Genomic DNA, 18097 nt, shown 5'->3' with positions numbered 1-18097 from the left:
TTGGGGGGAGACAAAGACCAATAGATTGACAGTAGCCACTGGCAGAGGTGAAAGAGATTCTTGCACTGCTTCTATTAGAATGAGCAGAAGCCTGAAAAACAAGATGCATGGTATTTCAGAGACTGCTGGGAGCCATTGTGGTACAAGTAAACACATGGGTTGTGTTAGGGTAGCTAAGAATAGAAACAGGTGCAGGTATACTTGCGTGTACACCAATGCTAGGAGTTTAGTAAATAAATTTGATGAATTTGAGGTATTGCTCAAAACATCGAAGGCAGATATTGTTGGGATATCAGAGACGTGGTGTCACACAGATATAAGGGATGCGGAACTGCAATTTGGGGAGTACAACGTCTACAGAAAGGATAGACAGGATAGGAAGGGGGGAGGTGTTATGCTATTAGTTAAGAAACACATAAAAACCAAGGAAGTGAAGCCAGTCGACATCGCTGGACAGTGCAGTGTGAAGTCAGTTTGGTGTGACATAAACATTGGGAGATCAAAATTGAGAGTAGGAGTGTGCTATAGGCCTAATGACTCTGATGAGTATAATAAGGAACTGTACAGGGAAATAGAGTGGGCCAGTAAATCAGAGTGTCTTATAATGGGAGATTTTAATTTCCCAGATATTGACTGGAATTTGGGGGCTGGATACTCACACACTAGCAGGGCTTTTGTGGATTTATTGGATGATTGTTTTCTGCATCAGCATGTTCGGGAGGCAACTAGAGGGAGTAATACTCTTGATTTGATTATCAGCAGTGATTCTTCATGCATTAAGAATCTGCAGATAAATGAACCACTAGGTGGCAGTGATCACAGTGTGCTGAAGTGGGATTTACTCAAAGAGGTAACTACCATTAGGGGTAAAGGGAAGGGTTATTGCTTCCGTAAAGGCGACTACGATGGACTGAGACAGTATTTAAATTCTATACAGTGGGACCAACTGATGATGTTACCAACAGCAAATTCAAAATGGGAAGCATTCAAAGAACTTATCTTGGAAGCTACTAGGCTTTACATACCAACTAAGAAATATTGTTCAAGGTTTAGGCCAAAATGGATGTCAGATGAACTAATGAGGCATATGGCAGAGAAGAAAAATGCATGGGATACTTACAAATTAACACATGACACAGAAGCCTATGATAGATACAAGTTGATATGCAACCAAGTTACAAAGGAGGTTAGGCAGGCGAAGGCAGATTACGAGAAATCCTTGGCAAGGGATGCAAAGAAAAACAGCAAAGAGTTCTTTACTTATGTAAACTCTAGAAGGAAAGGTATGAATCAGATTGGTCCACTTGATATTGATGGGTCAAGTGTTGATGATCCTGCTCAGGTAGCTAACAAACTAAATGAATATTTTGCATCGACATTCACACATGAGGAGTTATTCAGCAAGGGGAATGCCAGAGGTGTATTCAACTCTAGCAGCAAGTTACAGAATCTTGAAATAACTGGGAGTAAAGTGGAGGAGAAACTGTTGAAGATAAACACAAGAAAGGCACCCGGGGTGGATGGGATCTATCCAGTTATATTAAAGCAGGCAGCAAAGGAAGTAAGCAAACCCTTAGCCATAATTATGAGAGCTTCCTTGGACTCAGGGGAGGCACCCATAGACTGGAAATGTGCAAATGTGACCCCAATTCACAAAGGAGGATCAAAGGCTGACACAAGTAATTATAGACCTGTGAGCTTAACTTCTGTTCCAGGAAAATTAATGGAGGCACTGGTTAAAGAAGCACTGCAGGATCAATTAGACAAGACTTCAGTTATAGCTCAGACACAGCATGGTTTTGTTAAGGGGAAGTTGCCTGACCAACTTGATTGGATACTATGATGCAGTCACAAAAGAACTGGATGCAGGGAATAACTTTGATATTATATACTTGGATCTTAGAAAGGCTTTTGATACTGTTGCACATGGAAGACTGCTACACAAATTGGAGCAGTGTGACATTGGAGGCAAATTGCTGCTATGGATAAAGGGGTGGTTGAGGGGGAGAAGACAGAGAGTGGTAATCAATGGACACTGCTCATCGTGGACTGATGTTATTAGTGGAGTCCCTCAGGGCTCAGTGTTGGGTCCATTATTGTTTTCTGTATTTATAAATGATATTGATGATGGTATATCGGGATTAACGTCCAAGTTTGCAGACAATACAAAGGTTGGCAGGGTTGTCAAGGACACTACTGACACTATGCTGCTGCAACAGGATCTGGAAAGGTTGAGCAGATGGGCTGAGAGGTGGCAAATGAAGTTTAACATTGACAAATGTAAAGTACTACACATGGGAAACAGCAACCCCAGAGCAACGTATCAACTCTGTGGTACAACACTGACAGTGGTAGAGAATGAAAGGGACTTGGGGGTGGTTGTGCAGGCAGATATGAAGTTCTCTGAGCAGTGCAGACGGGCTGCAAGAGTAGCTCATGGAGTATTGTCAATGATATACAGGAATTTTTCCAGCAGGGATAAGGAGGTGATTATTCCATTGTATAAGGCGATGGTCAGGCCACACCTAGAGTACTGTATACAGGTCTGGAGGCCTCATTTCAAGAAGGATGTAGAGCTGCTGGAACGAGTACAGAGAAGGGCAACAAGATTAGTGAATGGAACAAAGGGGTGCTCTTACGAAGAAAGGCTTAAGTTTTGCAAATTACAGTGTCTGGAGACTAGGCACCAGCGAGGTGATCTGATAGAGGTGTATAAAGCCTTGAATGGTTTAAGCATGCTCAATGCTGATGGGATTCTTCCTCTAGCTCAGAATAATCACCTGAGAGGGCATAAATTCAAATTGAGGAAAGACAGATGTAGGATAGACGTGCGGAAATTTGCCTTTAGCCAGCGTGTGGTTGGTTGGTGGAACAGACTTCCATCCCTTGTGGTGGAGGTTGATAGCCTAAATAAGTTTAAGGCTCAGCTGGACAGGTATTTTGAACGAACAGAGGGGTGAAGTGGAAGTGGTTTTTTTTTTTTTTTTTTTTTTTTTGGCTGATGCTGCATAAGCTTGCTTTCTTGCATCAAATGCCTCTACTAATGCTAATGCTAAAAGTTTTTCAGGTGGTTTACATGGCCTGAGAGGTGATTATGAATGGAGATCCGAATGTTGAATATAGCTTCAAGATACGGCAAATTTTACAAGATGGGATTTGATGCTACAAAGACTTGAATACTGAGAAAAAGAAGAGATGACTTCATTATTGAAATACCTAAATAAACAACCACCTTTTTTAAAGTTTTTTTCTCATCTCTCATGGTGTTTCCTTTTCATTAAAAAATTTTTGCAATATTTTTTTTATTTCAAATCCTTTTAATTGGCTATCAAGAGCAAATTGTTTATAGATTTATTATAATTTGTTTATGGACTGCTTCTCTGCTATGCATTCTACTAAAATCCGTTATAATTATACCTCAATTAGCACGGTTTCACATAACATGGAACAGTTTCGGTACCAATTATCAGTGCTATGCGGGGTATTTTGGTAGTTTATATATGGGCTAATATTATCTGAGTGCTGGCAATACATTGACACAAAATATATTCTGTCAAAACCTCCAATTATTTCAGAGCACACTACATGCTCATTTGACAAACTTGTAACCTTCGTTGCAACCAAATTAGATTTTGTTATAACAACTGCTACTTTTGGATGCTCACCCTCAGACAGTATTCGATATCTTTGTGGATAGTGTTGCATGCTTCCTGCAATTTCATAAAGTTCTTTTACCAAATCTATATCTCTTATTTCCATCTCGAAATTTAACTGTGCTGTCACACTCTTAGCTTTTTGTGCATCAAGTTGGATCACTGTTAAAATTTCAGCCATAATTAATTTTATTTATATATTGTTCTAATGCTATTAATGTTGTCTCAGACATTCTCTCAGATAGGCCAAACAAGCTGTACTTCCTACCTGGGAGTCTAAAATGCTGAATGAACTGATTTTCGGGTAACACTCAAGTTAAGTGTACCCAATTTCAGCGAAGTCTGGACAGTCTGTGACAGCCAAATCCTCTGGTTACACCTTGCACCTTCACACTGGTGGGCCTATTAGTTAGTTATTTTGGGTTTTTTTAGGAGCATTAGCAAGGCCATATTGCTCCGGGATATGCACTGGTCATTCCCTGACCTTTCCACATCCTCCGTATTTGGTGGTGACGGCCTCAAACCCCAGTCTAATCAAGAAGCGTGTGCTACGCACTGCTGCTCCTTCCCATCTGGCTACGGAGGCGCCGGGACTGTTAGTAATCCTGGGTATAACCTCCATGCACAAGTACATGGTGGATGACCACCCAGGTGTAAACCAACGTAAGCAGGGGTCAAGGTGTGGTGCCCACACCACATGGAGAAATGCCGTCCCTCTGTGTTACCAGGCAATACTAGGTGGTAGATGACTCTCATCAACCAGTGCAATACCACCACTTTGCTTATTGGAGGCTTGAAGTGGTGGAACCCATGTTTAGTCTCTAGAGCTAAGTTCCGGCCAACACTTCCCCACCACTTCCATCATGCAGTATGATTGATGACTTTTGAGGTTATGATGAACATCGTGGTGAGATCCAATATTCCTTACATTTCGAGGGTACAGCTCTAAAATGGTGTTCGCAGGCCGGCCGTAAGTTAGTACACCGGACAGAACCTATTGGTAACTCTTTAGGAGGCTTCTGTATCAGCTAGTGTATAACCTTGCTACATCTACTCTGCCAGATAGTGACTGGAAGGAGTCTGAGCAGTGTATATGCAGTGGGCATTGTCGAAGCCACGTTATGTCAAGGATCTGGATATATTCTTACCATGTGTACGCCATATCCAAAAATTTCATTACTTCATATAGGCGCCTCCGTAGCCAGGTGAGCAGGAGCGGCAGTGCGTAGCACACGCTTCTTGATTAGATCAGGGTTCGAGCCCGTGACCACCAAATACAGAGGATGCAGAAAGGTCAGGGAATTACCACCGCATATAACCGGAGCAATATGGCCTTAGTTGCTAATGCTCCTAAAAACCAAATAACAACAACTTCATACAGCATGTCCCCCCCACCCCCCACTTTTTCTTACTATTGAATATACCACGAATTGTATGTTTGCAGCTTATCTGCAAAAAAATCTAAACCTTGCAAACACTTCCTAGTTCATTTCACAAATATACGTGGTCTCAATTCTAATCTCAATGATGTCCATTTCCACTTGCACTCAACCAAACCCTATGTACTTTTTCTGACAGAATCTCAGTTATCGGTTGATTCAACTACTGCTCATCTCAGTTGTGCAAATTATTCGCTGTATAATTCCTTTCGCCTCAAAGATGGTACTTGTGCATATGTCCATTCCAATATTGCCTGTCAGAGACTTGGTAATTTGAAATCCTCTCATTTCGATCTTCTCTGGCTTAAAATCTCTCTACCTCATTCTGTCAAATTCATCTGTTGTCTCTACTGTTCTCCCAACTCCACTAATCACTTGGAGCTCTTTGACTTCCTCTCTTTGCAACTTGACTTTCTCCAGTCCAACTTTCCTAACGGTGAGGTAATTTTTCTTGGTGATTTTAATATTCACAACTCCAGCTGGCATCCGTTTTGTAGTCACACCAATGCAGCTGGTCGAGGTGCTTAGGCTTTTGCAATTACTAATAACCTTGCACCGATTGTCCATTTACCTACAAGAATACCGGACAATCCTAACCATACAGCCAACACACTTGATCTTTCTCTCACAAACAACTCTTCTGAGTACACAGTTGAAGTGAGTGGTCCTTTAGGCACCTCAGATCACAACTTGGTGATTGTCTCTTCTCCAATGGAGCCTTTATTTCATGGCTATTCCCACCCTCGTGTTGTTTGGTATTACAAGAATGCAAAATGGGATGACCTGCAAGATTTCTTTTCTTCTTTTCCTTGGTCTGATTACTGTTTCAAAACTTCTGATGTTAACGTTTGCTCAGATCGTGTCAATGAAATTATTCTTGTAGGAATGGAATCCTTTATTCCACACTCCACTTTAAAATCTCGTCCTTTATCTAAACCTTAGTTTTCCAATAAATGTGCTAAGACTGTTCAAGAGAAGAATGTTGCATATCGTAATTGGCTTGTTTCCAATTCTTCAGTTTCATTTTCTGCCTACGCCAAAACTCGAAACAATTGTAAAGCAGTTATTAATCAGTCCAAACTAGATTTTGAACAGGCTAAGAGCAGAAAACTTGCTTCTTGCCCTAATGCCAAAGCTATTGGCCACAACTTTTGCCCATCTCTGCTCCCACCTGTCAAAACCAGATGGTTCTGCTGTCACTTCAGCCAAATATAAAGCGGACCTGCTAGCATCCCATTTTTCTTCCAGCTCATGTATTAATGATCTTGGTAAAACACCTCCCACCATTCCCAACACGCTCCATTCAATGTCTCCTGTGGTCTTCCGTCAAAAGGATATCAGAAGGATTTTGACGAATCTTGATGCTAAGGCAGCTCCAGGTCCTGATTGTATTTCTCTACTTGTTTTCAAAACCTGCGCTCCTGAACTTACTCCTGTTCTTTGCTGCCTTTTTCCACTTTCTTATTCCAAATGTGTTTTTCCTTCTGCTTGGAAATTTGCTCATATCCAGCAATTTCTTAAAAAGCGTGACAAAACCCTCCCATCCAATTATCATCCCATTGCAATTACATCTACTCTTTCTAAAGTAATGGAGAAATAGGTCTTGCCTGACCAATTTGATTGGATACTATGATGTAGTCACAAAAGAACTGGATGCAGGGAATAACTTTGATATTATATATTTGGATCTTAGAAAGGCTTTTGATACTGTTGCACATGGAAGACTGCTGCACAAATTGGAGCAGTGTGGCACTGGAGGCAAATTGCTGCTATGGATAAGGGGATGGTTGAGTGGCAGAAGACAGAGAGTGGTAATCAATGGACACTGCTCAACGTGGACTAATGTTATTAGTGGAGTTCCTCAAGGTTCAGTGTTGGGTCCATTGTTGTTTTCGGTGTTTATGAATGATATTGATGATGGGATATCAAGTTTAATGTCTAAGTTTGCAGATGATACAAAGGTTGGCAGGGTCGTTAAGGACACTACTGACGCTATGCTGCTGCAACAGGATCTGGAAAGGTTGAACAGATGGGCTGAGAGGTGGCAAATGAAGTTTAACATTGACAAATGTAAAGTACTACATATGGGTAACAGTAACCCCAGAGCAATGTATTAACTCTGCGGTACTACACTGACAGTGGTGGAGAATGAAAAGGACCTGGGGGTAATTGTGCAGGCAGATATGAAGTTCTCTGAGCAGTGCAGACGAGCTGCAAGAGTAGCTCATGGTGTCTTGTCAATGATATACAGTAATTTTTCTAGCAGGGATAAGGAGGTGATTATTCCCTTGTATAAGGCAATGGTTAGGCCACATCTTGAGTACTGTATACAGGTCTGGAGGCCTCATTTCAAGAAGGATGTAGAGCTGCTGGAACGGGTACAGAGAAGGGCAACAAGATTAGTAAATGGAACAAAGGGTTGCTCTTACGAAGAAAGGCTTAAGTTTTGCAAATTACAGAGTCTGGAGACTAGGCACCGGCGAGGTGATCTGATAGAGGTGTATAAGGCTTTGAATGGTTTGAGCATGCTCAATGCCAATGGGATTCTTCATCTTTCTCAGAATAATCACCTCAGAGGGCATAAATTCAAATTGAGGAAGGACGGATGTCGGATAGATGTGCGGAAATTTGCCTTTGGCCAGCGGGTGGTTGGTTGGTGGAACCGACTTCCATCACTTGTTGTTGAAGTTGATAGTCTAAACAAATTTAAAGCTCAACTGGACAGGTATTTCGAACGAACGGAGGGGTGAAATGGGAGAGGGTTTTTTTTTTTTTTTTTTTGGCTGATGCTGAATAAGCTTGCTTTCTTGCATCATATGCCTCTACTAATGCTAATGCTAATGCTAAATCAATTAACCGCCAACTCTTAAACTACCTAGAAACCTTCTGTCTGATCAACGACTGCTAGAATGGATTCTGTCAGTGTCGATCCACTGGTGATATTCTGGCTTATGTTATCCATTTATGGACAAATTCGATAGAAAAGTTCAGTGAAACATAAGCAGTTGCTCTTCACATCTCAAAGGCTTTCGATCGTGTTTGACATAAAGGTCTTCTAAACAAGTTTCCATCTTATGGTTTCCCAACTGTTTTTTGTAATTGGTTATCCAGTTTTCTTCCTGATCGCTCACTGAGGGTAATGGTAGATGGCTCTCTGTCTTCTAATTTCTCCACTAATGCTGGTGTCCCCCCCAAGGTTCATTTCTTTCCCCCACTCTTTTCCTCTTGTATATTAATGACCTTCTTCCATTGACTGGAAATCCTATCCATAGTTTTGCCGATGATAGCACATTGCATTCCACTTTCCAGTTTGAAAAACCTTGCCCTGCTCAATCAGCTTCAAATTCCCGAATATCCACTACCAATTCCTTAAATGCTGATCTCCAGGTAATTCTCCAGTGGGGCAAAGACAACTTTGTTGATTTCAATTGTTTAAAAACTGAGTCTTGTCTTATATATGATATATCTCTTTTAGATGATGATATATCTCTTTTGATATATCGCAAGATGATATATCTCTTTTAGGGATTACCCTGACTTCTAATCTTTCTTGGCACAAGCACATTACAAATATTGCTTCCTCTGCATCTAAAAAACTTGGTTTTCACTTTCGCTCTCGGCGTTACTTTTCTTCCAAACAGCTGTTCACTCTGTAAAATCTCAAATCCACCCTACCATGGAACATTGTTCCCACATCTGGGGTGGTGCCCCCAAAACTAACTCCTCTCAGGCTTCTAGATTCCATTCAGAAGAGGGCAGTTAGGTGAATTAATGACTCATTTCTGCTTCATAGAAGTACTGTTTCTGTTGCATGCCTTTTCTACAGATACTTCCATGGGCACTGTTCTTCTGAATTGGATTCTATAATTCCTGCTCTCTCTTTCAAAACAGTCTGAACACGTGCCATCACCAGCCAACATCCATTTACTGTCCAACTTCAAACCCACAGAACCAACTTTTCATGTTCCTCATTTATTCATTCAACTGCCATTTTCTGGAACAACCTTCCTTCATACGTATTTCCTGAAAATTACAATCTACAGAAGTTCAAGTCCAATGTCAACAAATATCTTCTTTTGTCTTCTCAACCTCCAACCCAAGCACGGTACTAAGTACTATAGGTTCCAATCTCTCTCGTGTTTGGGGTTTTCATAAAAAAAAAATATATATATATTCTGGACATTTTTTATCTACTGCTGTGTGAGCAGATTGTCTATTTCTAATCTTGCAATTACTACAAGCAGGATCATCCTTTTTATAACCACAAACTTTATATACATGCTCTATTCTGGCAATGGCCACATACAGTTTCTCTTTTGCAATACTTGGAAATATGGCCATAAATCAAACACTTATAGCACTGAGTCAGTGAGAAAATTTTCTTGAATGTATACACCATTCAGAATACACACAATCTCCCTTTGTTGTTTAGGATTTTCCGCACCTGTGGTCAGACTTCCAATACCCAATTTGCTAAATCACCATTCTTTGCCTTATTTATAGAGATAACCTTAATACTTTCATCAAAATCGTGTCTTGAGACACCATAATCCTTACAATTCTTAATCCATATCTATTCTAAAAAGCCATTTTGTTGGATCTCTTTTCTACATCAAAAACTTCCACTCTTGTGATGAATGGTTCTAGAATTATAAACTTCAAGCCCACCTCCTGAGTCATTGAACATTCTCTGATTTTAGCATTAGCATCATCCTCTTCTGCCTCCACAAGAATTTCACAATCCCTAATTGTTCTAATATTTCTCACTTTCACATCACTTAACATAGGTCTCACCTCTTTTAGCATTTCCTTCTTAACTTGTTTTAAATCTATTGCTGGCAGCCTTTATTAATAGGACTTTTGGAACCGTTTTTGTCTCTTTTGTTGCTTCTTGCAGAACTTTGGCATAGGTCATAGCTTCTTTTTTTTTTTATTCAAACTTTTAACAAGTTCTCTGAATTCTCTTATTGTTTCCAGGATATCCCAAAGGTCCAAAATCACCCTCATTGCAGCAGCTGGGACTTTACTGTGCATGTCAAATAGGTATGTTTTTAAAATAATTTGAATTTCTTTAACATGCTCAAACCCTGCACATTTAGATCTTTCTTTGCTTCCATCCTTCCGCCTTCTCTTGTGTCCTCCACCTGTACTTTTGCTGCTACTTTTATCTTTCTTACCAGAACTATTACCAGCTCTAGATTTCCTTTTCTTTGCTTCCTTAGAATTCTGAGAATTCTGCGGGAGGCTCAAGAGGGACGATGACCTAAACCTTGGAGAAGTACTAGATAAGGCCTTCCCCGAGAACACCTCCATCTCTACTAACTCTTGCACTTGTGAAAGAATTTCCACACTGATCTCTTCTCTTTCGTCATCAGCAACGTCTGATGTCACCTCCATAAGCTCCTCCTCGCTAATGGTATCTTCAGGTTCTGAACAACTTAAACCTTAACTGGGGGAGAAAAATATTGAAGTGGCCAGTTTCAGATATGTAGGAAGTGTAATAAAAAGAAGTGGGAATTGATAACGAGACAAGTAGAAGAGTAGATAAAGGAAGAATGTTTTATAATTGTATAAAAGAGAAAAATAAAATAATTGTGTAGAAGAGAAAAAAAAATAATTGTGTAAAAGAGAAAAATAAAATAATTGTGTAAAAGAGAAAAATAAAATAATTATGTAAAAGAGAAAAACAAAATAATTGTGTAAAAGAGAAAAATTTGGAGAAAGGAGGTATCTGAGAAGTGCAAGATGGCTCTATAAATCACATTATGTACTAATAATTATGGATCAGAACTGTGGCTAACACAGGAAAAAGATATCAACAGAATGCATGCAATAAAAATGAGTTTTTGAGAGGAGTTTGGAAAAATTTAGAAGAAGGTGGGAGAAGAATGATTACAAGAAAAGAATGAGTGGAACAGAGTGAAATGGTTTGGATATGTAAAGAGAATGGAAGACAGTAGAATACCAAACAGGGTACTAGAGGAAGGCAAAGAAGAAGAAGATGGCAAGAACAGGTGAAGAGTGATGTAGAGAGAGAGAGAAGGCATTGGATTGGTTGGTTGGAGCTGAGAGAGAGAGGAATGGTGGAAGATAGAGCTAAAGGGAAAAAACTGCTTTCCCTATAGATCTGGCAAGAATATGGAACAACAATGATAAGTAGATCCTTTCATTTGGCAGTATTAAAATATAACTGCCATTTCTCTGACCATCCATGAAGCCTATTCAATTCATTCTGAAAAGACAGAGCCTGACTTGCATTGTTAACCACCCTCCCCACCTTCACATCTTCCTCAAACTAACATTGTTCCCTTTATTTCCCTCATAGATGTCATTCAAGGAAATCAAAAACTCAGTGGCCCTGGCACCAAAACAGAAAGGCCCACTCTGAAGAATGACCATTTATAACAACCCCCTCTGCTTTTTATCTATCCTTCAGCTACATTTTAATCCACCTCAAGATGCTGCCCATAATCACATGCTCCAGCTTATGCAGTAACATCCCATATAAAACAGTCTCAAATGGTTTTCTTAAATGTACATAGTGTCAAAACTGTTTCCTGCATCCAATTATTGTTTTGAATGTAAATAGTTTTCACGATGGTCAAACAAAATTTCTACTTTACAAAGCCACATAGTGACCCAGGCAATATATTATGCTTCAAGATAATTCTGTAATGCTTCCTTGACTTCAGATTCCCTGATATAGTCTACTTACCAGTCAACTTAACTGAACAGTCAAGAGTTATCAATCTCAATCTTAGCTCCCTCCTGCAGAATGGTGGAGATGTTAGCACTTCTCCAAACAAAAAGGATTACCTTGAGTCCAACAATAACCTTGAGATTAATCCAAAAGGTTTGGCATGCTCCTTTGTGGATGCTTTCAATATGACTGGATAAATACCATCAGTACCCAGTGTTCTATTAAACATCTCTCTGTAATATCGATATCACTGCTTCTACACGGATGGGATACACTTAAATAGGAAGGGTGCAAGAATATTTGCTGATGCTATCGAGGCAGAGTTAGGTGGGTCAGAAAACTGCTAGCTTGGGGGGGATACACAGACTAATAGATTAGTAGTAGCCGCTGGCAGAGGTAAAAGTGATTCTTGCACTACTTCTTTTGAAATGCAATTGGGCAGCAGCCTGGAAAGCAAGGCAATGGGAATTTCCAGGACTGCTGGGAGTCATATTGGAACAAGGAATACATGGACTGTGTTCGGGTAACTAAGAGTAGAAACAGGTGCGTGTATACTTGCACATACACCAATGCTAGGAGTATAGTTAATAAATTCGATGAGCTTGAAGTGCTAGTCAAGACATCAAAGGTAGATACCGTTGGGATATCAGAGACACGATGTCACACAGACATAAGAAGTGCAGAACTGGAATTTGGGGAGTTCAATGTGTACAGAAAGGATAGACAAGACAGGAGGGGAGGAGGGGGTTATGCTGTTAGTTAAGAAACACAAAATCTAAGGAGGTGCATCCAATTGATGTTGATGGACAATGCAATGTTGAGTCTGTTTGGTAGAAACTATACATAAGCACTGAGAAAGGAAAAATGAGAGTAGGTGTGTGTTATAGGCCTAATGAATCTGATGAGTATAAGGAGCAATTGTGCAGAGAAATAGAGTGGGCCAGTAAATTAGTGTATCTTATAATGGGGGATTTTAATTTCCCAGATATTGACAAGAATTTGTGGGTTGGTCACTCACACATTAGTAAGGCTTTTTTGGATTTATTGGATGATTGTTTTCTACAGCAGCGTGTTCGGGAGGCAACTAAAAGGAGTAATTCTCTTGATCTGATTATCAGTATTGATTCTTCATGCATCAAGGATCTGCAGATAAAGGAACCACTAGGTGGCAGTGATTACAGTGTGCTGAAGTGGGATTTACTCAAAGAGGTAACTACCATCAAGGGTAAAGGGAAGGGTTTTTGCTTTCGTAAAGGTGACTACGGTGGTCTGAGACAGTATTTAAATTCTATACGGTGGAACCAACTGATGATGTTACCAACAGCAAATTCAAAATGGGAAGCATTCAAAGAATTAATCTTGGATGCCACTAGGCTTTTCATACCAACAAAAAAATATTGTTCAAGATTTAGGCCTAAATGGATGTCAGATGAACTTATTAGACATGTGACAGAGAAGAAAAATGCATGGAATACATATAAATTAACATGTGACACAGAAGCCTATGATAGATATAAGTTGGTCTGCAACCTAGCTACAAAGGAGGTTAGGCAGGCGAAGGCAGATTACGAGAAACCTTTGGCAAAGGATGCAAAGAAAAACAGCAAAGAATTCTTTACTTATGTAAACTCTAGAAGGAAGGGGATGACTCAGATTGGTCCCCTTGATATTGATGGTTCAACTGTTGATGATCCTCCTTAGGTAGCTAACAAACTGAATGAATATTCTGCATTGACATTCACACATGAGTTATTCAGGGAGGGGAATGCCAGAGGTGTATTCAACTCTGGCAGTAAGCTAGAGAATCTTGTAATAACTGAGAGTAAAGTGGAGTAGAAATTGTTGAAGATAAACACAAGAAAGGCACCTAGGGTGGATGGAATCTATCCAGTTATATTAAAGGAGGCAGCAAAGGAAGTAAACATACCCTTAGCCATAATTATGAGTGCTTCCCTGGACTCAGGGTAGGTACCCATGGACTGGAGATGTGCAAATGTGACCCCAATCCACAAAGGAGGATCAAAGGGAAGCACAGGTAATTACAGATCTGGTACTTTAACTTCTGTTTCAGGAAAAGTAATGGAGACACTGGTTAAAGAAGCACTACAGGATCATCTAGACAAGACTTCAATTATAGCACGGACACAGCATGGTTTTGTTAAGGGGAAGTCTTGTCTGACTAATTTGATTGGATACTATGATGTAGTCACAAAGGAACTGGATGCAAAGAATAACTTTGATATCATATATTTGGATCTTATAAAAGCCTTTGATACTGTTGCACATGGAAGATTGCTGCACAAATTGGAGCAGTGTGGCATTGGAGGCAAATTACTGCTCTGGATAAAGGGATGGTTGAGTGGGAGAAGACAGAGAGTGGTATTCGATGGACACTGCTCATTGTGGACTAATGTTATTAGTGGAGTCCCTCAGGGTTCAATGTTGGGTCCATTGTTGTTTTCTGTATTTATAAGTGTATCAGGCTTAATGTCCAAGTTTGCAGATGATATGAAGGTTGGCAGGGTTGTTAATGACACTAATGACAGTACACTGCTGCAACAGGATCTAGAAAAGTTGAGCAGATGGGCTGAGAGGTGGAAAATGAAGTTTAGCCTTGACAAATGTAAAGTACTACATATGGGAAGCAGTAATCCCAGAGTAACATATCAACTCTGTGGTACCACACTGACATTGGTAGAAAATGAAAAGGACCTGGGGGTAATTTTGAGGCAGATATGAAGTTTTCTGAGCAGTGCAGACGGTCTGTAAGAGTAGCTCATGGTGTCTTGTCAATGATATACAGGAATTTTTCTAGCAGGGATAAGGAGGTGATTATCCCCTTGTATAAGGCAATGGTCAGGCCACACCTTGAGTACTGTATACAGGTCTGGAGGCCTCATTTTAAGAAGGATGTAGAGCTGTTGGAACGAGTACAAAGAAGGGCAACAAGATTAGTGAATGGAACAAAGGATTGCTCTTACAAAGAAAGGCTTAAGTTTTGCAAATTATAGTGTCTGGAGACTAGGCACATATGAGGTGATCTGATTGAGGTGTATAAAGCCTTGAATGAAGTTTTCTGAGCAGTGCAGACGGTCTGTAAGAGTAGCTCATGGTGTCTTGTCAATGATATACAGGAATTTTTCTAGCAGGGATAAGGAGGTGATTATCCCCTTGTATAAGGCAATGGTCAGGCCACACCTTGAGTACTGTACAGGTCTGGAGGCCTCATTTTAAGAAGGATGTAGAGCTGTTGGAACGAGTACAAAGAAGGGCAACAAGATTAGTGAATGGAACAAAGGGTTGCTCTTACAAAGAAAGGCTTAAGTTTTGCAAATTATAGTGTCTGGAGACTAGGCACATATGAGGTGATCTGATTGAGGTGTATAAAGCCTTGAATGAAGTTTTCTGAGCAGTGCAGACGGTCTGTAAGAGTAGCTCATGGTGTCTTGTCAATGATATACAGGAATTTTTCTAGCAGGGATAAGGAGGTGATTATCCCCTTGTATAAGGCAATGGTCAGGCCACACCTTGAGTACTGTATACAGGTCTGGAGGCCTCATTTTAAGAAGGATGTAGAGCTGTTGGAACGAGTACAAAGAAGGGCAACAAGATTAGTGAATGGAACAAAGGGTTGCTCTTACAAAGAAAGGCTTAAGTTTTGCAAATTATAGTGTCTGGAGACTAGGCACATATGAGGTGATCTGATTGAGGTGTATAAAGCCTTGAATGATTTGAGCATGCTCAATGCTGACGGGATTCTTCCTCTTGCTCAGAACAATCACCTGAGAGGGGATAAATACAAATTGAGGAAAGACGGTTGTAGGATAGATGTGCAGAAGTTTGCCTTTAGCCAGCGGGTGGGTGATTGCTGGAACAAACTTCCATCTGTTGTTGTTGTAGAAGTTGATAGCTTAAATAGATTCAAGGCAGAACTTGACAAACATTTGGAGCGAGTGGATCTGTGAAATAAGGGTTTTCTTTTCTTTTTTTTGTTGATGCTATATAAGTTTTCTTTCTTGCATAATCTGCCTTTGCTAATGCTAATCACATCTTGCAGTGCAGAGATATACCCCTGCTCAAAAGGGGACCTTCAACTGTGAATATTTGTATAAAGTGTCTATTCAACTCATGCAAATAAGCTGGATTATCTCTGATTGTACCATCTTCACTGAGCAGTCCTACCCTGGTTTATTCTTTTCTACTTCATATTTACATACAAATAACTCTTTGTTCCTATTCTAGGCTCTCAAAGTAGTTCACCTGCCTAATCCTCTCCGCAATTTTCTTGAAAATAAAGTTATGATATAAGAGAAAACACAAGATTGTGCAAAGGAACATGTGGATATTTATTCTGAACTAATTAACTAATTTCTGAACTGAATTCACATGAAACGATTCAGTGGGGGAGGGGAGGTTTTTTTTTGTTTGTTTGTTATTTGGTTTTTAGGAGCATTAGCAATTAAGGCCATATTGCTCCAGGATATGCAGTGGTCATTCCCTGATCTTTCCGCATCCTCCGTATTTGGTGGTGATGGGCTCGAACCCCGGTCTAATCAAGAAGCATGTACTACACACTGCTGCTCCTTCCCACCTGGCTACGGAGACGCCAAGGGGAGGGAGGGGAGGATCGGGTTATTATTATCACCTGACATTTTAGGATCTGCTTGCCCCCCTTCTGAGGCTGAATATATTAAAGGATATTAATCAGTTAGTTAAGATATAAAGGTTAATATAAATTAAAATAATTATAATAAAATGAAACCTTTATGTATAAATTATAATAAAGTATATAAATATAAAAATAAAAAACATAGTAAAATAATAAAATAAAATTTATATATGTATATACATACATACATAAATAGCTACTCTGTACTAGAAAGGTAAATCGGTGGGTGTTATATAATTTATAATTATGAAACGTTTTAATAGAGATTTTCTGTATTATACTATAAATTATAAAGTATTTATCCCTCCACTCAATTATCCTTATAAACAATAGTCGTTATGTACGCGTTTATATACATAAATAATAATAAAAAATTATAATAAAGCTTATTATAAATTGTTTTATTATTTTGTCACTTTTAATTCATATATCTTAACTTACTGATTAATATCCTTTTTAATATGTTGCGGCCCCAGAGAAAACGAGCAAGGCAGTTCCTGAAAAGTCAAATGTTAATAATAATTCCCCATTCCCAAAATCAATTCATACAAATTAGCCTTAGTTCAGAAACAAATATCCATACATTTTTTCTAAGCAGTCTTGTGCTGTCTCTTATACCATTTCCTACTTCTGCATAAAATGGAGAGCCCCCTTCACGCAGTATATTTTAAATAAAATATACTGTATGAATTAAATAAATAAATGAAACAAATAAATATATATATATATATATATATAAAATAAAATAAAAACTTAAAATATAAGCTGTGTAAATAAAACGCACTGTTATTTTAAATAAAATATACTTCTGGCAAAATAATGATTCTATTGCTGATACTGAGAGTTCTTTATAGTGGGATCTTTCCTAATCTTACAATTTTCTTAAATTGTTATTATTTTAAAAAAATTATTTATTAAAATTAGTTTCAGATTTAATTTATTTTATAAAATAAACTGATTTTAAAATATGTACAATATTTATAAATAAATGGTATGCAATTTATAAACAAGTGAATTTTATTACACATAACACAGTAATAGAAAATACAGAAAATGTACATTTATATTAAAAAACTATGAAGAAAATAAGCAAATTCTACCTATTTCAGTAGTAATTTTCTCGCTACTCCTATCTACATCAATAGCTGGTAAAATGGAAGGATCCTTACTTTTGCAATAATTTGAAAAATGTAAAGTATCAAGAGTAACATGAGACACATTCCTTTCTTCCTGTTCCTAGACCACAAATTTGTATATTATCATTTTAAATTGTTATAATGAATAATTCAAAGTGAAGATTGTATTTCAGTAAATGAAAAAAAATCAAAGTAAAATTTACATAGAAAGCCACTAACCTTTGTTGTGGCATGAAAGAGTATATAATTTATTTAGCAATTTATTTCTTTTGTTATTCAGAAGAAAGAAAAGAAAAAAAACCACACCAGTTTTTGGATAACAGAAATCAGTTAAATGTAGTTTGGCTAAGTAATCTCATTTCTTCTCATTTTGTCGTTGTATCGTCAATTTCTGAATTAAAATCAACCTTCAGTACTGTTTCTCCCCCCCACCAATAATGTCCCGCTTATAAATAGCATAATCACTATGTCCGTCATTCTCCGTAACCTGATATTTTTGA

At 38.8% G+C, this 18097-nt stretch overlaps 1 protein-coding gene across 1 annotated transcript in view; it reads right to left on the bottom strand.

The window, feature by feature from the left end:
* LOC150081619 (uncharacterized) overlaps nucleotides 1-18097 on the bottom strand; it is a 264024-nt gene that overhangs the window by 103288 nt on the left and 142639 nt on the right. Inside the window, exon 5 of the mRNA XM_090380266.1 lies at nucleotides 17562-17697. Coding sequence (XP_090236392.1) covers nucleotides 17562-17697 — 136 coding nt within the window. The remainder of the gene's footprint in view (nucleotides 1-17561; nucleotides 17698-18097) is intronic.

This window comes from Mastigoproctus giganteus, chromosome 8, assembly GCF_048544385.1.
Source record: "Mastigoproctus giganteus isolate SK-2022 chromosome 8, ASM4854438v1, whole genome shotgun sequence".
Taxonomy (NCBI): domain Eukaryota; kingdom Metazoa; phylum Arthropoda; class Arachnida; order Uropygi; family Thelyphonidae; genus Mastigoproctus; species Mastigoproctus giganteus.
Note: the sequence above shows the minus strand (reverse complement) of the source record. Positions and strands in the feature narration are given on the sequence as shown.